We start from the raw sequence: 24,565 nt of genomic DNA on the forward strand, positions 1-24,565 counted from the left end.
TTATAGCTTTACCCTACTCTATGAGTCTAATAGCAGCTGTATAAAACATCTATACAAAAATACTATTGTTTCATTTTTCTAGTTTTAAGTAAACAAAAAAATTCTTTTTTTTTGTACAGGTTTCTGTTTTGACATATCAAAACAAAATCAAAGATCATGTCTTATGAAAGACACGCAATTGAAAAAGATAGTAAAGAGTACATTTTAAAATTATTTGTGCTCTACATTTAAGTAGCATAGTCAAATATGGCCCCTTAATATTAAAAGCTACTTGAAATGAGAGGTTTCACACCTGCCATGTCTCACCAAGACAATGAATTTTTTTAAAAAGATTTTTAGGGAAAATAAATACTAAAGTTTGACTTCAGTTCTTTTATATAGCCAAACTACCTCTCAAACCATAAGCTATTTCCTTTTGAGTTGAACATTCAAATTCATACATGGCACAAATACACACAGTGTTGGGCTTAGAACAATGTAGTGGCTCATGTGAGCAGGATAACACACCCTTGGCTAAATTGCAGTTGCTTCTGGTTGAGGAAGTGCTACATAAAAGAAAGGGTAGCCACATGCTGGTGAGACACGCTGAAACAAAACATCACTAGTGAAAGACAGATTCTAGCTAGCAACATCCCAAAGGGAACCTTGGGAGAACACCTAAGACTGTTCACCAAACTAAAGGTACCCGAAAGTCAGTAAATTGTCAGGTAGAATTTGCAATTGCTAACAAAACATATTTCTAAATGCTACAACAAGTGTTAATTCGCACTGCTCTTTTGAATGCCAGTCAAAGAAAGCTAATTCTTAACTCAACTCTGTTCAGGGCAGCTAAGTCAACCATTTCGTGGGCAGGCTGGCAAGAACCTTAAGAACCACACTTGAGAGGATGTGAGATTTTCCTCTTCCAATCATCACAATTAATGTCTTTTATACAAAAGAAAAAACCTAGCCCACTCAAATATTGAGTCTCCCTCTTTTGTTCATTTGCAAGCGAATATTCAAAAATATCATATCTGATAAACTAAACATAGAGATAGTCAGTAGAGCTCAAATAAAAAACTTCTTTTTTTATGTAACACGATTTTTCTGACAAAGTTGTTTACTGAGAACAGTTCAAAATATAAAAACATACAACCACTGAAATATATTTTTGCACTAAGCACAATTCTTAGCATTCCAAATAATAAAATGTAACACCAGGGTTTTTTTTTTAATTCCTAATAGGTATTCTGCTCTTTCTTAAAAAGTCTTCTGATGCATGATTCTGACTAAAAAAGTTCAGGACTTCCCTTACTCTGGTCCTGACTAAGAACTACTTTAGGACTGAGTTACACAGAGGCTGGGCAAGACAATGAGACTAGTCCTGTGTAGTTCTAGTTCAAATTTAATCAAAAGAAACTTTGGAGAATGTAATTTGTAAAAAGCTTTCATTCAAAATATTTTATTTTCATGTCTAGCTCATTTCAAAGCATGCAAACCAAAGTCATAATACCATAGATAAGAATTCAGTTTGAATGTCCTCCTAAGGACTAATGAGCAACAAAGCAAAACATTTTTACACCATTCTATGAATTTTAAATCTGATGACTTCTTATAAGGTTTCAGAGAGAAGTGCTTCCTTAAAATTGAGAGGATGCAAGTGTCTGCTTTGTGTTAACTTCACAGAAGTACTGTTAACTCTCTTAAAACTACTTACCACATGTGGTCAGTTATTGGTTTGGTAAAAATAATAAATATTCATCTGATATCTTTAAAAGTTGTTCATTCTTTTAAATTCTAGCTCAAAAAGTATTTCAACATTATTCCTTTTTTAAAGAATCTAGGCCAAAACAAACCAAAAAATTGATTAAGTTCTCAAATCTCAACTAGTTTGGTTTCTTTCTTCCATGAAACCATTTTCGAAAACATTGCAGTAAATCCTCATAAATTCAGACAAATCCAGGAAGGCCAGACAATTATAATTTTGTTTTCAAGAAAGATAGTTGTGGTTGTTAAATTACATATAGAAAAACCTGAAAGAGGCTAATCAAAGAAGGGCCCCTTTGGCACCATGTTGAAAAACTAAGAATCACAATCAAATTCACTGTTTCACTGAAATCTTATATCAATTTGCTCAGCAAATCTTCTCTGCATAGATAGTACAAAAGTAAACTTTAGCTCAACCCACCTGAAAGACTGTTAAGTCCAAATTAGTGAGCTTTTAAGGTATTTCATTTGTGGGAAAACAAAAACTGTACCTTTTGAAAAACAAAAATAAAGGAGACCCAATATGGAATTTTCGTTCAGTGTCATACTTCATCCAACGTATGCAAAATAAAAATACACCACATATTTTTTACTTAATCATGATGCTTGAATTGAATCTGTACCTATGTGAAAATGGCAATGCATTCTGGGTTGGTTCAGCCCTTGGCTCTGAGTTTTGTGTCACTTCATGAGTTCTTTCATCATCTGTCCCATTAATACTTTCTGGTGTTAAAGGAGACTGAAGATCCCCTCCTGCTGATTCCTTTAAAAAGAAAAATGGAACGTTAGTTAAACTTCATGTCATATTAAAAGGGTGATGCATGTTCATTTAAAGTCCATATTTCAATTAAAACTCAAAATTCATAAAGAATTAAAAATTAAACTTGGAAAGAAGTATCGATGTAATAAAGCAACTCATACAGGAAAGTAATAAATACAGTATAAATATAAAAATATTTTGTTTTCAGAAGCAGACAATTAAATTAAACTTAGAATTTATCAATTATCTAAACAATTATTTGTCCACAACTGAAGATATTTGAAGAAAATAGTAGGAAAAAAATGAAAGCACAAAAGAAAATGAACAAGAGTTGAGGGGGGAAATATTGGAATCCTGGGAATAAGAGACGATTCTTGTAGATTCGTCCCTACTCATCTCTGACAAAACCACGTATACAAAGACAGATTTAAAAAGAAAAATAAAAGAGCTTTAAAAGGAGCTCTCATGGTAATGTTTCTTCATTTTGGCTTTGCCACTCTCAGATTTCATGCTCTGATCATTTTTCTTTGCAAAATTTCCTGTGATTTTTTTTTCTGTCTTTAATCAATGTTTGCATAACAATGCAAGTTTAATTAGTCCCTCTGGAAAACTAGGAGAGTTTGTTTTAAAGTCCAAAGTCTCATAATAATTCTTACTATAATAACCTCCATCATGGTCTCAGATTTCATACTAAAAGCTGATACAATTTGACAAATCTAGTTACAGTAACCTAGAAGACAATGCAGAAAGAAGCAGGGGATAAAAAAGCTGCAGCTAGAAAAAAACAGGGATGCATACCCTTTAGAAAACCTAAACCTATAAAATTCACAGCCAGGGACTATGAACTGGTGGCATGAAAGAGATGAAGAGGAAGGGCTTTCTTATGCCTCCCTATGGTCATTTTTAATCCTTATTTCTCAACTTTCACAGGACTGGAACCCCTAGAATGTTTGTTGTTGTTCAGTTGTGTCTGACTTTTTGTGACCCTATTTGGGTTTGTTTGTTTGTTTGTTTGTTTTTTTGGCGAAGATACTAGAGTGGTATGACATTTCCTTTGCCAGCTCATTTTATAGATGAGAAAACTGAGGCCAATAGGATTAAGTAGCTTACCCAGGGTCATGTAGCTAGTAAAGTGTCTGAGGCTGGATTTGAACCCAGGAAGATGTCTTCCTGACCCCAGGCTTGGCACTCTATCCACTGTACCACCCAGCTGCTCCATTGCTTATAGACTAGACTAAAACCCTTGAAATACTTGACTTGAATCCTTCTAGTCTTATAATACTCACTAACTACAAATCTGTGGGCTGAGAAACATTTTCTTTGTAGCATAGGAAAGCTTAACTCAGCCCTCTGATGAAGAGAACCATGTGAGATCTCTGAGCTTAAATGTTTCATGATGAACAGGATGACTCCTACTTTAATGTGTGCTGCAATTACAGCAGTTCTGCACTATCCTCACTCTCTAGACCAAGTTTGGGCTGCAAAAAAAGAAGCTAAAAGGCAACTTTTCTCTCTGACACTGAGAAGCACAATCATCCCTTCTCCTAGGATAGAGTGAACCAAGTTTTAAAAATCTGGTTTGACTGGGTACCTAGCACCAAAGATAAGTAACAAGCCCAGGGAGGTCCAAATTAATGGGAAAGTTTTTACAAACAAGTTAGCTAATTGGACTAATGAGGAGCAGCATGGGTTCTACAATTCCCAGATAGCTCTCAAGCATTTATCTAGAGGAGTCCTGGGATAGGTTGGGGAAAGTGGGAAAAGTGGATCAGTATAGATTAAGAGTATTGGGAGAGGGGGGCAGTTTAGGTGGCTAGATGGACTGAAAGCCAGAGACGGGGTTCAAATCAAATCAAAAAGACCCAGAGATGGGGTTCAAATCTGGCTTCAGAAACTTCCTAGCTGGGTGGCCTTGGGCAAGTCATTTTAATGCCCATTGCATAATTCTTTATGCTCTTCTGTCTTGGAATCAATATATAGTATTGATTCCAAGATGGAAGGTAAGAGTTAAAAAAAAAAGTGTAGGAAGAGAAACCATGAACATTTGCACTCCAGATTCTATCCCTTTCCATTCTAAGGATGAATGCTACAGTGGCTTCCATGGGAGAAAAACTCCCATGCAACAGCATGGAAGCAAGAGAATGCTACTTACAGCTTTTATTAAGAGTGAAAATTAAAGGGTCGAGTGAGAAAAGGGAAGATGAAAAGGGCAACAAAATTATGCGGATCCTCATAAGTGGTATTTCAATCCTCCACTATTTGGGAAGCTACCACCCAGTCTGAAATGTTGTAAATCCAATGAATCACCATGTAACTGCATTCTTGCCTAGATACCTGCTGTGGTTCCCATAAGCTACCTGGGCAACTGTCATCACTCATGACCTGAGACTGTAGGATTCTGCCCTGCCCAGAAAAAAACCAAAACAAACAACTGGTATAGACCCAATAGGAATGGCAGGACTGAGGAATCAAAAACACACTTCAACCTGTATCCAGCCCTCCCAAAAATCTTTTTCCTCCTTGGCGTGTATTTGTTGGAGAACCTGGGCTTGAATCTCAGTTCTCATTCCTTGTGTGACTTGAGCAAATCATTTAATCTCTTGGGCCCTCAGTTTCCTTTTTTGTAAAATAAGGAGATTTAAACAAGATGGGCTCCAGAGTCCCCTTCAGCCCTAAAACTATGAAACATATGAAAGCATATGTTCAATTAGGTATAATCAAAATTTAGGTTAAAAAATGTTTTACAAGTGGACCCTCGAGAGTGGACTAGAGATATGAAATGAGACATTCTTTTATTTCAACTTTTTTTTAAAGGCATGAGCTTTAAAAATCTTTATTGTTAATCAATTAATATTATCCAAAATAATATGTGGAATTGTAGTTTAATTGAACAACATAAAATCAAGATGCTAAACTCTCACTAGGGGCAAAAAGCAGAATGCAAATTTACTTTACCAAATGATTATTAACATATTCTTAGCATGGCCACATGAATATGTGTTCTCAATGATAAGTGAGAAGCTGCACTGCTTTTAACATTACAAAAACCCAAATTACAAATGGATGTTCCTGCTTTAGAAAAACGTGCACAGCTTTATAAATGGATCAGATCTATCCATTTAATTCAAGTCTATTAATTATGGATTATGAATGACAACTATGACCAGTAATTTTTCAACATTGATAGTAAGCTGACACAGCAATGTTGGTGCATTTATTTCAATAAAAACCCCAAGAATCCCCTGGAGGCACAGTATTTCACCTGCTATGGCAAAACTTTGGAAACTATCAGTGAGGCACTCTTTTAGACAGTGCTAATGAAGAAATAAATATGCTTGATTTAATTAGGCTTATTTAATGCAAGAGGGGGCTTTTTTAATTGAGGGGAGAATTAGAAGGGAAAAAAGGGTAGTGATAGTGCCATCTCTCCCCAACTCTCTCCCCTCTTCCCCCCGGAAGAAAAGCATCACTGTAGCTTTTTTTAAAAAATGCATTATATAAACTGAAGGAAGTTCAAAGGGAGATATAGATAAGCAAGAAAGTTCTGAAACTGTTAAATTTACTATATATCTGAAAACAAATGCAAACAAAAATAAGATTTATAGTTTCCTCTACTATTTTGTTTTCCTTTTCCTTTTTGTATATGGAGATGTTCATGTTGGCATGGTTGTTTGTTTTTTTTCCAGGTTCAGAATAAAAAAAATTTTTAAACCATGCAATATTTATATAGTCTGCTTCAGTTATATCTTAAATTTGTGTCACTTCTTGGGGGATCCAGTCTAGCTCCCAAAGCACACAGCTAATCATATTGTCACAGCTATAAATGTTAAATGAAATGTAACAAAAATGTGTGGTTTTAAAGTGTGTATCTCTTTTAGAATGCAAGGTCCCTATGTGCAAAAACATTTATTTTATAATTAGGATTTCTTAAGCTTATTTAGATGCATAAAACAATTAGGGATTAAAAAAACACTTTAGAAAGTGTGGCTACAAAGAGATTTAATATAAGAGCTAATGAAAGCAGCACAAATTGCATTTCTCCACTCAACTGCCCTCTCCCCCACCCCTTCCCCCCATGGGAGAGGAGGAATTCTCTCAAAGTTAAAAGTGAGATCACAGAAACTGAAATATGACTTGTTTTAAAGGATACATCTGACTACTTCTAGAAAGACTTTTTTTTCCTAATTCCATAATCAGGAAAGAAGGGCTAGCCAAAATACAGAAAACATGTTGCAAACATCTAGTCTTGGCAAAAATCTGGTTATATTCACAAGTTTGGGGGCACAGATCATCAGAAAGCCAAAGGCAACAGATGTGACCACATAATTATAAAGGAAACAGGATGTGGCAGAGATTCACAAAGCTGTACTCAAACATTCAAGTGTTCCTTTCTTTTTTCTAGTCCTGTACAAAGTGGTGATGGCTAGAAATGTCTATTATTTGTATGACAAATGGAGAGATGCTAGACATATGTTGGCCTATACTGCTGGTGAAATGGAGAAAAAAAGCGCACACTTGGGTAGTGTCATTTTAATATCCCAATTTTGAAGACTTGAAAGGAACGAGACAGGGAAAGAGGAAGGATAGCCAAGATAGGAAATCATATTCCCAAGACTACAGCTATGCTAAAACCATCTTGTCTAGGGTGGTCTAACTCCCCATGGAGAAAGCTCATAGGACTGAAAAACCTTGTATCTGAGAACAACCTTCTACTAAAGGTAGGGATGGTGGGAAATAGGAAATAAAATTCCCCACATTTTCATGCTTTTATTCACAGGGCAGCTAGATGGCTCAGTAGATAATAGTGTTGAATTTGGAGTCAAGAAGACCCGAGTTCATATCCAGTCTCTGACACTTACTAGCTACTTGACCTCAGCCATATCATTTAACTGCTGTCTGCCTAAGTTGTCTTTCCTCAACTGTAAAGTGGAGATAATAACATCTACCTTCTGTTGGAGGATGAAATAACATGTAAATATAATATGTGTAAAATGCTTTGCACACTTTAAAATACTATGTAAATGGGAGCTGTTATTATTATTATGGGCCTCAAGTATCAGCATAAAAATTATAAATAATATGAAAATAAATATTTAAGTTACAGGAATTTGAACAATTTATCATTTTGGGAGGATCAGTTAAGGCCACCAAATGCTGCCTGACTCTGAAGAGGGAACTATCAATAGTACAATATCTTTTTTCTCTACAAACAAACTCATTTCTAGAATTCTATCACTAGTTTCAAAATAGGAAAATATTTATTTCATTCAAAATGAGAAGAACATGGATTGAGTGGGAAATAACATAGGCCAATTATAGCAGATGTGGGTAGGGGTAGAGATTTTGGAATTAACTCTCTGAGGCAAGTATTACAGACATATGGGATATCTTCCCACAAATCGAGTCTATATATCTTTGGCCAGTAAAAATTGAGGTAGGCTGTGGTCTAATATAAGATGATAGCAGCAGAAATGGGAATGAAGTCTTTCTATAATGATTTTAGTGAGACTTGCATTGTTAGAAACAATGGCTTTTGAAGGTTAGACAAAACCAAGGCCCTAACTGCTTGCAATCATTTTTTCCCAAAAACAATTTTAGACATTCATTAAATCTAATTTCATGCCTATAAGTTGATATCTCTACTTGAAACCTTACCACGTAGCCTTTCTTCAATAAAATATGCCCTGATTGTTCGAAGGAAGTAGTCCCACCCTGATGGGTTCCCCTTCTGCTTTTTTCACCTCTTCTCTGTTCATAGATAAGCAAAACAGAGTACAAAAAATAAAAGCCTTTTGGGGCCAACTAATACAATACCGCAAGGTAATACTTGAATAAAGTACACCCAGCTTCAGAGGAAAACTAGTCCATAAATTTATAGAAACTAAAATAATTCTTAGCTTAAAAAAAAAAGAAAGAAAATAATTTTAGACCTGAAAGAGAACTTAAACTTTTAGTTAAGGCTATTCATATTTATAAATGAAGAAAGATATAGAAAGGTGAAGGAGAATGTCCAATTTATAATGATGCTAGGATCCCCTAAAACCAATATCCACAACCTGTCTCCTTTAAACATGATTAGAAAACAAGATCAAGGCTGCTGACATCTAATGAAAAAGATTTAAAAGATAGCACCAATCCAAAACCAATGTAAAAGATTACTTATATCACATGTATTAGAAAAATGAAATTGATGGCTGAAAACCTAGGGGGGGCTGTGATTTAGTTAATGGAGGGTAAACTCACCCCCCAATGAAATGTTATCAAAATAAGGATTATTATATATTAATGAAGGTGGAAAAAAATTAAATAATAACACGTGATTCAACTTAATCCTGGAAAAGACCTTAGAAATTATCTAGTCCAATTACCTCATTTTACAGGAAAGATAATAGTCACAGAGAGCCTGGAGGGTGCTATGGGAAGAGCATTTGGGGGTACCATAGAAAGAAAGAGCACTGGATCCAGGCTTAAACAACCTGGGTTTGAACCCCCTGCTCTTCTACTTGGCTACCTGTATGACTTCTGGACAAACTATTTAAACTCTTTATGTTTCAGCTTCCTCACTTATTAAATGAAGGAGCTGGACTAGATGGCTTCCCAGTAAATTTGTTATTAAGAGAAACGACTTGTACAAGATCACAGTTAGTTAGTGACAGAGCCTGGACTAGAACTACTGAATAGTGTAGAAAATGCTCTGTAGGTCTTCTCCTCTTGCTGGAAATCCACCTCCACTCAGGATCCCAAGGAAATCAGGAAGCAGGGTCTGAGATCTCCCTGGGCTGGCAACAGTTTGCCCACCACTAATGGAGTCCTTTCTCAGGGCACACACACTTCCTGCTCCTTCATTCCATCTTAGAATGCACCAGGCTTCCTGCTAGGTCAACCTTAATACTTAATTAACTAACTAATCTTCCTCACAACAATAGAATGTAAGTTCCTTGGAGGTAGAAATGTTTTGTATCTGAATTTGTATCCTCAATACCTTGAAAAATTCCTTGTATAATGTAGATGGTAATGAGTATTTGTTGAATTGACTCTCCTGATTCCTAAAGCCTCTGGCTCCCATTGATTTTGTCAGACTTATTTCATATTATTCAGTTTCACATATATTCTCTGTTCCATATACTCTGCCCATTCCCTAGACTTAGTATTGCATTTCCTGGTTCCCCCAATCTCAAAATGCATTCTTTTCACTCATTCTTTGGTGTCTTTCAAAGCTCAGTTCAAGCCCCAGAGATCTCTGGGCTATAGGTGCTTTTTCTCTTAACAGAATACATTTTCTTTTTCCTAGGTATGCATTTCTCAGTAAACTTCTGGAGGGCAGAGTTTGTTTATATTTTTGTTCTCCTATTTCCCAGCATCTACCACAATGCCTTTTATACAACAGAGACTTAAATACTTGAGGAACTATATTTTTACTGGAGCATTCTTCCTCTAAATAAGACTCCCTACCTCCAAAGAGAATTATTTAGAAATGTGATACAAGACAAAAGTTACTTAAATTTAATTTTTTAATAAAAGGAATCTGACTAGGAAAGCATTACATTTGCCATAAGTATCAGGTCCCTTTCAATACTTACTCCCACCATCAAAAGGTGGGACTTTTTAAGGACTATTTAAAAGTCAAGGCATCTCTGGAATTCTTAGTGTTTCTTAAATCCAGTAAAATACAGATTAACTCTTGGGTTTGGTTGAACCTTCAGAGTCAGATATTACCTTCAAGTTGGGTGTGGTGTATATTCCTTTGAATATAATATGCTGCCAAATCATGTGTTTACTGGGCTTAGGGCCTGGGTGGCCAGAAAGCCCTTTAGAAACAGAGATTAAATTGAAATCCTATAGTTTGGTAGCCGAGGTGAAAGATGAGCATATTGAGATCACAATTCTCAAAATGGCCATTTTCTTGGTTCTTTTTTACACAAAATAAATAAATAAAAGCAAAAATAAAAATAAAAGTGGTGACTAGGGATAGCATATTTAATCTCTGATGTACATTTTCATGTGAAAATTTATAAAAGTTTTTAATGAGAAACAGTTTGAAAAGAGGAAAGCAAAATTAACATTGACTTGTATAATTTCTTGAAAGACATAGGAAACATGCCTGTGAGGCAAATAACAGTTTTAAAGAAATTTCTGCAACTACTTAAGTCTAAGTATATTTGAATAGGGACCTGAAAATAAAGTAATGATTAGGGAGACTTTATGGCTAAATAAGTACTATAGAAAATGTAATTCTGGAACATTAGAGACACTTGGATCATGCAGTTATTGAAACTGCTATGAAAATTGCAAGAGTGAGGCATCTATATGTTGAATTCCAACTTGTGCTAAGGATTAGATTGGTTTCAATAAGTCCACCTAAACCAGTCTTTCAGGATTAAGGGGACAAAAACATACAAAAACACAAAGGACTCTATCAGTGGAGATAGAAAGAAAAACATTCTCCATGAAAAGTTTGATTAAAAATGACTCAAAAGTGATCATCAAGCTATGCCAAGAAACTACAGGTACTCTTTGCTAGTGGACTGTGGATCAGGGATCAATCTGAATCAGTACAAGAATATCGCATTTCAACTAGAGTAAATATGACTTTCAAAAGATTCCCTCTTTCAGGTACCTGCAAAAATGTAAGAATTTAACTCTCTATATCCTCAAAGAATCACTAAACAAAAGACAACATAAGTGTGGTAGGGAGGGAGGAGGTGATGATAGGAGGGGTATAGGTATGGTTTCTGTCATTTTTAATTGATAACTTGACTAAATCAATGAATTTACTTCATAGTATACTTTTTTTCACATTGAAAGAGACTACAGATACTTCCAACCATTAAGATTAACAGAAAATTTCTAAATTCTGATAAGACATTTAAGTAAGTGATATTGCTTTATATAATAATACTATAAAGACAAATAACTTCAAAATACTTAAGAACTCTGAGATCAACGCAATGATCAATCACAATTCAAGAAGATGGACTAATAATGATCTATGCTACCCACCTCCTAATAGAGAAGTAGTAGACTCAGTGTACAATGAGACATATATTTTTGGGCGTGACCAATAAGGACATTTGTTTTGCTTGACTACATATATTTCTTATTAGGAGTGTTTTCCCCCCTCTTGATAGGAAAAAAGGGAATAAGGGAAGGAGAGAAAATAAATGCTTGATTGGAAAAAAAGTTTTAAATACATGATACTGTTTATATAACACCATCCTATATTCTTTTATGTATCAAAGCTGCTAAGTTTATTTTAGGAAAAAAAAACATGCAGAGAAATATTCTATTTACCAGACTGCAATGTTTTAGCAAATTAATGCTGAAAAAAAGGTCATGGGGTGGTTCTACAAATCATAATGCACATGGTGAATTCTGATGTTGCACAGTGTCACAGAGATGACTTTGGGTTCTGGAAGACTATATCAATAGAAAACCAGTTCTAGCAAGTCCTACTTAGCTGCAAAGACTTGAAAGATGGACCTGGCAATAGCTGGGTTTGTCATTTTGGTGTAGGACTTGTCTTACTTCAGAGATGCTCATTTCCAGAATGGTAGTGCCCAGGTAATGTTTTTGGCCATAGCACCCCAATGACTACTTGCTAAGAGTAAAAATGTCATGTTCCAATCAGAGAAGAGAGGACCCACACTTACAAGATCACAGTTCCCTTCAATACTCAACAAATCTCAAAATGAGATTCACTTAATAAACCTGCTAAATGGTATTTAAAAGACTCATTTCAGTAAACTTTATGTAGAGTTTTGATTGACTTTCAGAAGAAAAGCAGAATGAAAGGAAGGCTCACAGGCACTAACTCAACTTGCCATTTGGGGAAAAAAAGTTACTTATCAAAGACTCTTGTAAAATTAAAACTGATACTATCCCTTATAGATTTCTGGGTTTTAAGCAGGAATGAGGAAAGTATTTGCAGGATTGATTTTAGTTTTCCCTATCCACAGAATGAGATTATAAGAAATAACACAGCCATCATAAATTTAGTTAATTTATTTTATGTCAAAGGACTTTGAAGATTTTTAAAACCTTGAGGTTTGACATTTAAAAGCTAATTTTAATAAACCAGACCCTTTTAAATCAGTAGAGCATGGAACAATTCTAATTCTCCACCAAAGCAGGCAGAAATTTTTAAAAAGCTGCCTTTCTATTTTCATTTTGAAAATTACCTTGATTTTCTCCATTATTTTTTCTGATTCAAATTGAACATAAAAGAAACTGACTGTCATACCAGGCCTGACAGAGGAGAAGAAGAGCCCAATACCCACCTGGGAAGGCGTACTTGTGAGCTCCATCTTCTCCTGGGATTTCTCCTTTGCTAGTCGAGCAGCTTCTTTGAATTCCTGAAACTTTTCTGCAAACTGAAGGCATGAAGAAAACTATATACATTAATCAAACAAAAAGCTATTTCATGAAGGGTATTTTGAAAATTTTCTAAATGGATGGGCTCTGGGAGAAGATGCATCATTTAAGTATGTTTAAAAAACAACAATTAGGCATCTCTAATATGAAAATGGTGATAAAACAAAGCATTAGATGATACCTCTGAAAGTTACATTAACATATTGCCAAAAAATCTAACATCAGCAAATCTAATAAAATGTCCTGATACTGAGGGTGAAAATCAGTTAACGAGAAGCATAATATATTAATCCAGACAGCATACACTTTAAATAGACTTTATTTTGATTGCTTATCACCCAGATAATTGGATTTACCCCAGCAGTCACTTTTGAGAACTGATATTTGGAGAATGCTTTTAGTTTTTACTGTATTATACAATGAGCCCCTCTATATTTGTTACTTTGCAATTTTCATTGGTATATGAATACTATAGTAACGCTGAAGAACTTTCATTTCTGTTCTAACATCATCAATGGATACTAGCTAGCTCTGGGAATAATGTTCTAGTCAACAGCTGCTGCAGTGTCAGCAAGAAAGGAAATGAAGAATTCCACAGGGTCTACAGAGCTGGCAGCACTCACAAAAGTAAAATAAATTAAATGGAATGCTAAGTACCGAGAGCATTTAGGAAATTATAAAAAGTTATGGTTAGCGACAGATAGCATCTCTTTACTTTTTGAAGGTGATGGTCTATTAGGTTGCCCCCATCGTCTGTTGTGTGTTCTATTTGCCAAGAAGCCCAACTATCAAAAACCAAACAATCAGAAAGTCCTGTCTCATCAGAAGCAGAGATAGAGGCAAAAATAAAGGCTTTACCTTAAAGCCTGACCCAACTCTTCCTTCTCTATTCTACACTATTTTCCATTTTGAGAAGAGGGGACTCTATAGCTGTTCTGCCTGCCTGGAGTGTAAAGAAACAGAATAAATGGGAGATATAGATACATAAATAAAATATGTATGTGTATATGTATCTTTATTTAGGGTATCTAAATGGAAGGGTAGCCAAATATAGTAAATGGGGCACTGAATTTAAGACCTGAGTTCATATCCTGACTCTACAACTCATTACCTGGGTGACTTTGGGCATGGCACTTGATCAGAACCCTGTTTTCTTCATTTATAAAATGAGAGGGTTCAGACAAGATGCTATATCTATTCCCCTATGAAATGACTGTGATTTCCTCAGAGTAGTCCCTTGGGAATCTATACATTTATTTCAATGGTGCCCCTAGTGAAAACAATGTTGGAACTCTTTCAGAACTGAATTTTGTGTGAATTATAGATGAACTCTGATGGCAATCTCATTCCTCTAGGATACACTTTATTTGGGGTCCCATTTGGTCAACTACCTTATTCACCAGATTTGTCTCTAAAAATATTTTGCTATATGGGGGGCAGCTGGGTAGCTCAGTGGATTGAGAGCCAGGCCTAGAGACAGGAGGTCCTAGGTTCAAATCTGGCCTCAGTCACTTCCCAGCTGTGTAACCCTGGGCAAGTCACTTGACTCCCATTGCCTACCCTTACCATTCTTCTGCCTTGGAGCCAAGACAGAAGGCAAGGGTTTTAAAAAAAAATTTTGCTATCATAAAACAAAAAATCACATCCGCCCTAAAAGGGCAAAATTTGACCAGTGTTGAGGACATTCAAAGGCTATTCACAAGCAAGAGTTTAAAAATGATGCCAGCATTGCTGGAGTAAGTATAGAGCCTCTCAGAATAACTACCCTGAAGAGAATAACATTCTTTTGTTCATACTGATTCTGATATGATTGTGAGAAAAAGATATCTTAAAATTAGTTTATAAAAAGCTGCTGCTTATATTTTATTCCTCTCTAGTCCACAATTCACAAAACATGCCCTAACAAGTTGATTATATATCATGTTTCTTAAACAGATATATTCCCACTTACCAAAAAAACCAAAAACTTTGATTCAATGACTAAGGGTATGATTTCTCAAGCTTGACCAAGACCAATAGTTAACAATGACCCTAAAAACAAAAGTTCTTGGTTGATAAACCTGAGGTGTTTTTTTTAAATTCCTCTTCAAAAGGTCTTAAAGTTGGGACAGCTAGGTGGTTCAATGGATAGAGATTCTGACCTCGAAAGAAGAGGTCTTGAATTCAAATCTGGCCTTAAACACTTTTTTGGCTGTGTAACCCTAGGCAAGTCACTTAAGCCCCATTGCCTAGCCCTTACCACTCTTCTGCTTTGGACCTGATACTTAATATTAATTCTAAAATGGAAAGCAAGAGTTTTTTTTAAAAAATATTTTGTGATTTCTGCTTAGAATGAAAATTTCAGACTCCACGTGAGGTCTGAAATATAGGAGAGACATTGTGGTGAATGAGAAGAATAGCAAACACTGGACTTGGGGAAGACCCAGGAATTCAGGCTTCCTAATGCTGCCAATGATTAGCTAGTTGATTATGGGACAGTTCATTTAAACTCTTAGCCTCAGTCAATTAATCTGTAAAAATAAGGGTAATATTTGTAATACCTACTTTATCAGATAGAAAGGCAAGCATTTTGTAAACATGAAAATGCTAAATAAACTTAGCCTCTAATTCTATTCCATAGTGCCTTGAACAAAGGTGCGTAATAAATGTTTATTAATAAATAATCATCTTTCTTAATCTGCACTTGAGCAACTAGAAAGCTTAATTTAAAAAAAAAAGAGCATTTGACCCCTCTGAGAATAAGTAATCTATAAAATGAGAGAAGTAGCCTAGCACTTAAAAGTTCTCAAGCTCTCATTTTTTTTCCTTTTTACATTCTTATCTTCTGTCTTAGAACAATATATTCCACTAGGGGAGACCAACAGGAAAAGATAAGTATATATAAAAATATATACAAGATATTTGATAAAGGAGTCAGGAAAGGCCTCCAATAGCATGTGGCACTTTCTGAGAGATTTAAGAGAAATAATCCAAGAATGTTTTAGGTATATCCAACTCTTTGTGACTCCATCTGGGATTTTCTTGGCAGAGATATTAGAGTGGTTTGCCATTTCTTTCTTCAGTTCATTTTATAGATGAGAAAACTGAGGCAAACAGAGTTCGGTGACTTGCCCAGGGTCACAAAGTTAGTAAAGTGTCTGATGTCAGATTTAAACTCATGAAAATGAGTCTTTACTGACTCCAGGCCCAGAATTCTATCCACTACACTACCTAGCTATCCACAGATGGAATGTCATGGGAGAATAATAATGGCTACAAGCTAGGTTGGCTGGACAAGAGTATGTATAAAGAAATAATTTCATGATTAATAAAGGAGAAAAATTAAAGAAATATATGCAAATTGAGCTACTTTCTCAGTTAATCCAGCCTTCAATGAATTACGATGAATTGCCTTGAGAAATCCACTTAATAGCTCTTCTCAGAAGCTTCTTCTGCAAAACGAAATTAGTATGCAATAATAAATCAGTGTCTGTTTAGACAGTTGGATTGAAATACAAAATGTAACTCCTCTTCCAAGGGCGCTTATTTAATTTTTTTGATAATGAGCAATTTAAAATTTTTCAGCCTAAAGACTTTAAAGCATAGTTAAGATACTTGACTGGAAAATGTTGGTTTGGCTATACATGACGTGGTAGAAAGAAAACTGGCTATATGGCTGGAAAACCTGGATTCAAATCCTAGCTCCGATGTCCATCATTGATATAATCCTGTACAAATCACTTAACTTTCCTTGGCCTCAGTTTCTTCATTTGTAAAATGAAAGAGTTAGACTAAATGACCTCGAAGGTCCTTTCCAGCTCCACATTTCTGACTGTATCTTTCAAAATAAATAATTCTAAGTTAAAACAATAACCCAATCTTCCTTTATATGTATGTGTATCTTCCATTTTAGTTCTTGAGACTTTCTCTACTTTGCAATGACTACCTTAAGGTGTGAAAACTAAAATCGGATAAAGAGTATTACAAGTATGGACATAACACAGCTTCACATAAGGGAAAGATGATTATTTCTTGGGTTTACAAAATTATTCCTTGGACTTGGTTGGATTTGAGGCTATAACAGCACATAAAACACATTTTCTCCTCTATAATGATTCCTACATTCTCTTTCACATATACTTGTTCCCATTTATCCCTGCTTTTTATCATCTTAGGACCAGCAAGAATAGGGTAGTAATATTTCCTCCTTTGTGGGCCAGTTCACCTGAGTCACATAATCCTGGTCATTGATAAGATGGTACAGACTGACAATGTGGTAAAAGCCCAAAATTAAAGGATCATAACAGTTCCTTTATAAGAGAGAGACTATACTCAAATGCTTAAAGAGCTATATACTCTAAAAAACTTCCAGGTATCCTATATTTTTTAAAAATTATTTTAAGGCCTTGTGAGGACCAGACATCATTAGGATTTTCCCTTTTCTTTCTTTTTAAAAAAAGACATGGTTTCTAATTCCTTCCTATCTACTTCCCATAAGTGACCCATATAATCTACAGTTGGGTTGTAGGTAAAATTATTACATGCTAGCTATTAGCAAATTAATCACTGAGAAGTTACCTTTTTCTACACAATAAATAGCAAATGTCTTGTTGGAACAAATCCTACAATATTTGTTGTGAAGCTTTAGGGGTAAATGAAGTCTGAAAAATCTCCCTGTTGATTTATTCAGAGATCTTTTATTAATCTTCATGGTTCACATTATTCATCTAACTGATTTAAAGATATATACTTCATTGCTTGAAAAGCTCTGCTCTGAGATTTATAAGAGAGCTTTTTGCTGAAGAAATCTCCAGCTGGAGAACAAATTAGTTTGAAAAGAAGAGACTGACCATTCATGGATTTCATCCCAAGGAAGAACACACATTTGGCTTCATCTGACTTTTATAAGTTTGCCATGAAATTATCTTCAGCCCTCAGGCCAAAACATAAAAACACTACTCCCCATGATGGTTTTGGAACAACATCTGAAAGGCTACATGTTCAAAATGCAAGACTTGGGAAAATGAAAATCTAGGGAAATGAAGATGCTTGAAGAAAACAGAAAAGAGAACCACAGAATAGATCAAACAACAAAATTGCTGAACTTTATCTGTTTGCCATCATCATGTTATACCCCAAAGTGGATCATCAGATATAAATCATCCTATTCAAAGCAGGCACATTTTCCTAGCAAATGGTGAATTTATATTTATTTTTTAGATACATCTTTTGTCTTGGTATCAATTTTAAAACAGAAGAGCAGTAAGGGATAGGCAAACAGGAAAGGCAAAAAAAAAAAAGCCTACAGTCACACAGCTAGGAAATGTCTGAATCCAAATTGGAACCCAGGACCCTCCTAACTCCATACAAGCTACTCTCTCTAAAGGTATCAATGATCTCATAATTGCCAAAGCCAATGGCTTCTTCATAGTCCTCATCTCACACTCCTTAACTTCCAAAGCATGAGATGCTTAGGAAAACCCTTTTCTGCCTGAGTGCTCTGCCTTCTCTCTGGTTTTTGTGACACTGCTCTCTCCTTCTCTCCTCCAACCTGTCTTTCTTATCTCTTCCTTCTTTTTTGGACATCATCCATGGATGTCACAATCCCTAATTGTGGGGATACTGTAAGAGTTTCATGGACTCTCTTTTCTTCTCTCTCTCTAGTCTCTCAGTGATCTCATCAGCTACCTTGGGTTTAATCTTTTTTTTATGCATGTGACTCCCAGATTCAGCTTGAGCTTTTCTACTAATCTCCAGTCCAATATCACCAATGGCACAGTAGCTATTTCCCAATGGTAGTCCCATAAGGATTTCAAACTAATGGCCAAAACAGAGTCTCTTATCTTTCCCCCAAAACACATATCTCTTCCAAATTTCCCTATTAAAACTAAATTAATTAAAATAAAATTTAAAAGTTTAAGGTATATGGGGGTAGCTAGGTAGCACAGTTGTATAGTATCTATGCTTGAATCTGGCTTCAGATACATCCTTGATGTGTGATCCTGAGCAAGTCACTTAACCCTGATTGCTCAGCCCTTGCTGATCTTCTGTCTCAGAATTGGTACAAAGATAGAAGGGAAGGGTTAAAAAAAAAAGCTTTAGATATCATTATGCTTCTAGTCATCTAGGTCCACAACCTGAATCATCTTCAGTTCTTCCTTTCTTGATCACTCTTCTTCCCCCTCCACCATGTACAAGGCTTGTTGATTCTCTCTCCAAAATACCTCTCATATGCATCATCTTCCCCCTGAATGTGACCACTACCCTAGTTCAAGTCCTTCTATGTTTTTTCCTATTGTCTTACTGCAATAACTTTTTGGTCTTGCTGATTCAAATCTCTTTCCTTTCCAATCTACACTCCATACAGCTGCCAAAGTGACATTCCCAAATTATAAAAGTCACACTATATAACTTTATTCTCGAAAAACTCTGGTGGAACCCTGACTTTTAGGATAAAATATAAACATCTCTATTTAGGATCTATAACCCCCTTCCACCAGCAAGTTCCAGTTTAAATATACATTATTGCTCTCTATAAGGCAGCTAGGTGGTGTAGTAGATAAGTGTCAGGAAGACTCATATTCCCGAGTTAAAATCTGGCCTCAGACACTTAACTGGCTGCTTGACCTTGCGCAAGTTACTTCTCTCTGTTTGTTTTAGTCTCCTCATTTGTAAAAATGAACCAGAGAAGGAAAGGGCAAATCACTCCAGTTTCTTTGCCAAGAAAACCCCAAATTTGATCAGAAAGAGTTAAACACAACTGAAAAGTGAGTGATCAATATAACTGCCTTCTATACCCTTCTTGGTCTAAACTGGCTGACTTTGCTTTTTTCATATGCAACATTCTATCTCTCATATCCATACCTTTGTACTGGCTGCCTGTCATGCCTAGCATGCACTCACTCCTCACCTGTGCTGTGTGGAAATTCTAGCTTCTGTCAAGGCCCAGCTCAAGTATCATATTCTGGCCCTGACCTTCCCAAATTACCTTTTCCCAAAATACAAATATGGGTTTGCATTCTGCCAGCTCCCCTTGTAAGAATGCAAATTGGAGGCCATTACGGACTATTTTGTTTTTATCTTTGTATCTCCATTTCTCACGTAATACCTGGTTCTTGATAAATCCTTGTTGGTTGACCGATTTTATAATCCTCTGGTTTAACTTACTAGATGCCTACTAGAGAATTATGATCCTCAAAAATAACCACTATCTTTGTTTTCTGTATCTTGCAGTAAATTTAATATTATGTATTCCTTAAATCTTTTAATGACTGAAATAAACATATTTCTCAATTAGGATTAATGATTTAACTTACTTTTGTAAGATGGTGCTCAGAAGAGAATCCCAAACCATAAACAGTGTTTGCCCTGCTGTCTGCCCACTGGCCAAACTTCTGAGATGTTTTAGTAAATGTCATGTTTGGGGTGATGGTGCTATTAATTATTGCCTGAAAAAGAAAATAAAATCATCTGAATATCAGGTTAAACTTTTATCATGGTTACACAAGCACAAGACATTTTAATTACTTCTTTTTCCATCCAATATTTCAACTGTGCGATTTCTGAAATAAGACAATTTTAAATATCTCACCTCATCCTTTTCCCTCAGAAGGTTTGATCTGGCAAAGTAAAATAACTAAAACGAGATTAAATTTTTTTCTTAAAAAGCAGGAGGAGAAAGTAAAGGTGAGAGTCATGAACAAAAACAGATATTGTGCTCTTTGTCCCAAATACCCAAAATGACACTATTCACCCACCATTAGTAGAACATGCACTTTGAGATGTTTCCACAGCAATGACTAGTTCCAACAAGCCATGCACACACTTTTGTCCATTCCTCCTGTATCCAAGCGTATGCCTTGTTAAGACAGCTGCTGGGGTTAAGGGTAAAAGTCTGTAGGAGTATTTCTTTGGGAAGATAACTGGTCCATATGGAGACTCAAGCCCACAAGCTCATTAGCACTATAGTCCAAAGAAGTGAGCTAACTGAACCAGAATAAAAATGAAAGAAACCTTTAAACATTCCTTTTTAATGTATTTTCTTTTATGTATTTCTTGAAAAAATAAAATTTTACTTCATTTTCCAGAATATTAAAAAAAAACATTTCAAGAAAGAATTCTATAATTTCTGCTTAGCACATGTAGTTTCACAGAAAACTCATATTCCTATGAAAATCAGTCTAGTGTATGTTAACTGAGTGATAACTCATAAGAAACAAGATTAATTTAACTACATACACCAATGTAAGAGACCACATTCAGACATGCCTGTGGGTATACAGAATTCAACTATTTTTAGTCAACTATCTAATATCCACCAAAATCATTTGAATTAATGAACTATAATAATAGGGAAAATCAAGGGTTTAGTAACCAGCTTTCTGAGAAAAAAAAATGCCTGCATGTAAGATTAATCTGCATTATTAACATTTTTACTCTCATCAACAAAACAATAAGTCAAGCCCTGATTTGTGGTATTTGGCAATTTCCAAGGTATAAATGTTCACAGTCTCCCAACACTCCTCTCACATAAGGCTAATCTACATTTGGCTATGAGAAAATAAGAATTTTGAGAGTGCCACCATAAAACAAAAGATATATCTATGTAGATATCTATGCATGCATCTGCCTACACTGCTACAGAGTAAAAATCTTTGTCAGTTATATGGATACTAATAAAGTATATAACAGCACTTAAAATGGTACCTAAAACACAGAAACAATATTAATAAATGCTTATTGATATCAGATACAAATAAAACATCCTTGATAACCAAGCATGGTCTTCTCATTTTTTAGCTACAAATAACATTAAAAAATATACATATATACACATATATGCACACACATATTCAGAGATTGGAGATTTCAATAAAGATTGAAAATATAAAAACATTTAAAAGTTCAATTTTATTCACTTTCTGTATTACATATACATTTAATTATGTGCTTCTCAAATACAAAGTGTATTGAGAAATTATAGTTAGGGGGCAGTGAGGTAGCTCAGTGGATTGAGAGCCAAGTCCAGAGACAGGAGAGGTCCTTGGTTCAAATTCGGCCTCAGACACTTCCCAACTGTGTGACCCTGGACAAGCCACTTAATTCCCATTGCCTAGCCCTTACCGCTCTTCTGCCTTAGAACAAATGCACAGAATTGATTCTAAGATGGAAGGCAGGGGTTTAAAAAAAAAAGAAAATTATGGTTTATTCCAAACTTAATATAGTTTGCAAGATCTTTATTTTCTAGTTTGCAGAATAATAAAAAGCACTTTAGAGGCCATCTAGTGTACCTGCCTCATTTTACAGATGAAAACTGATGAGCCAAAAATGACTTAAAGAAGGTCTCATGTCTAACTAAGGAAAAGGATCCAGACTACCTCCCCACCCCTCCAGCACAGGAAGGTTCTATTATACCAGGTAATGTCACCCACCTAATGTAGATACTCACCTTCTATAGTCTGGAGTTTTATTTTAAGCTCTCATTTCTAAAATCTCTTTTCATTGAGATTACAACATATATTTTCACTTCCTTGAAGTAGTAGTATCAGCCTTATTTTAACCAGAGCTACAAAGGGCTTTACCAATAAATGTTTAGAAGGATGATTTATCATCAGGTAACAGATGAAGTTAAGAGACGAACAACACGAAACACATCAGTGGGAAAGACAGAAACATTTCAGATTTTGTTGTAGTCTAGGGACAGCAGAACACTGGGGTTTCTGAAACGTACAGATGTAGTATCTATGCACTTAAAATTAATATCAGGTAGATTTTCCTCAATGGAGAATGTTTTTTAAAATCTTATTTTCAGGTTATCATGTAGTAGACAGAGATCCAGTCTCAAGCTGGAGGTCTGAGGTTCAAGTCCTTCCTTTTACACATATTGGTTTTTGGCTTAGTACCCTGAATACATCACTTTAACTCCAGTATTACTGGAGACTATCAGAAGTAAAACCACTCTGGTAAGAAGTTTCCTAATCTAGTTTTCCCTTTCAACAATGGAGTCATTGGCTCAAAATGAACAAAGGAGTACTATAACTTATTTTGTCTTACACCCTTTGACATAAATAGGGTTTTTGTTTGTTCTAGCCAGTGATAACAAAGAGAAAGTCTTCTCAACCAAAACATTTAATTACTGTACTTTCTAACCCTAGTGAGGTTATGAATCAGCCATCTTATGTGTATGTTTGTTCATTTAGGCTGGTACACTGTATCTATATGGAGGAAATTGTTGACAACCCTCAGCAATAGGTTAGAGAAGCAGAACGAGTTCTTAAGCAAATGGAGGTAGAATAAGAAATCTGGAGAGCTTTTCAATGCTTCCTTCATACTCTGGAATTGTTATTTTGTTTTGTTCTTTTTAAACCTTTGCCTTTTGTCTTAGAATCAATACTACATACCAGTTTCAAGGCAAAAATAACAGTAAGGACTAGGCAAGTGGGGTTAAGCAACCTGCCCAGAGTCACCCAGATAGGCAGTGTCTAAGGCCAGATTTGAACCCAGGTCCTCTTGACTTCAGTCCTGGCACTATTTATTGAGCCACCTTGATGTCCCTATTATTTATTCTGAAATACTCAAAAGGATCACAGATCTAAAGCAAAAAGGGACCTCAGAGGTAAAGCAGTCAACTTTCTCTTTTTACAGCTGAAGAAACTGAGACCATGAAAATTAAGTGACTGGAAACACATAGGTACATGTGAAAGGCAAGATTTGATCCCAGGTCTCCAATATCCAGAACTAACATATTTTTATCTTCTATTGTACCATAAAATCTTCCTTTGAATGACCTAAAAATTGAACAACACCATGAGCATACATGTATAATAAAAAGAAAAATGTTCAATATTTTTGTATCTTTTATTGTTACCCTATTGCTCATTTTAACATGAGGAAAAAATGACACAAGAAGGGAAATGTAAGATAAATTATATGGAGATCATTCATGTCTCTTCTCTATAGAAACTGGCATCTCTTGTCATCTCTCCTAAAATTCCTTGGCCAAGATCATAGTGCCATGATTTTATCTGATAACTGCAATCAAGTTCACTCTGTGCAGGGAATGGAATTTATTTCACTCCACTGGGTTGGCTTACTTTAAGGTTTCAAGAATATTCCCAAACATAAAAATTTTTAGGTCAGAAGAACTGAAATTGTTTGTTTGTTTTTCTTCTTTTATTTGCTCTACAAAGAATGTGGTTGACAAAGGCCCAGTTCAATAGCTTGTTCTTAGCTTAGAAATAGCAGGGGAAGGGGCAGAAGTGAGAAAAAGAGGATTTAAGTTCTCAAATGTACATAGAGTTTAATGAAATATAATGATGATAAAGAAAGAGGGGGAGATATAAGTGTCTCATCATTCCTCTTAAAACTACTTGGCCAAGACTATGATGCCATGATTCTCTTCTCCTAGGGAAGGACTAAGATCTAGGAGGGAGTAACATGTTTTTATTAACCTTCCAGAAGTAGAGATGGAATGGAGAAGTACCAGGCTGAAAAGCTGACATGTATACTTTTTAAAAACTAGTTCTCAGCTCAGGCCTTCAGTGCCCACAGGAGATTGCTAATGGCATAGTGGTTGCCTCCAAGGCATTATACAAAATTATCCTACCTTCTTCTAGCCTGTTTTTATCTCTCTTTAATCTCATCCTTGTTTTTCAGACTCTTCTAATAGCCCATTTTCCCAGTGCCTTCTCTTTGAAGAATCACAGATTT

At 35.4% G+C, this 24,565-nt stretch overlaps 1 protein-coding gene across 1 annotated transcript in view; it reads right to left on the reverse strand.

Moving 5' to 3' along the window:
• The window catches only part of HOMER1 (homer scaffold protein 1), a 161,643-nt gene that overhangs the window by 69,499 nt on the left and 67,579 nt on the right, over positions 1 to 24,565 (reverse strand). Inside the window, exons 3-5 of the mRNA XM_044680939.1 lie at positions 20,173 to 20,304; positions 12,784 to 12,876; positions 2,370 to 2,509 (exon numbers count right to left, since the gene is read on the reverse strand). Of these exons, the coding sequence (XP_044536874.1) occupies positions 2,370 to 2,509; positions 12,784 to 12,876; positions 20,173 to 20,304 (365 nt within the window). The remainder of the gene's footprint in view (positions 1 to 2,369; positions 2,510 to 12,783; positions 12,877 to 20,172; positions 20,305 to 24,565) is intronic.

Source organism: Gracilinanus agilis, chromosome 1 (genome assembly GCF_016433145.1).
Source record: "Gracilinanus agilis isolate LMUSP501 chromosome 1, AgileGrace, whole genome shotgun sequence".
NCBI lineage: Eukaryota > Metazoa > Chordata > Mammalia > Didelphimorphia > Didelphidae > Gracilinanus > Gracilinanus agilis.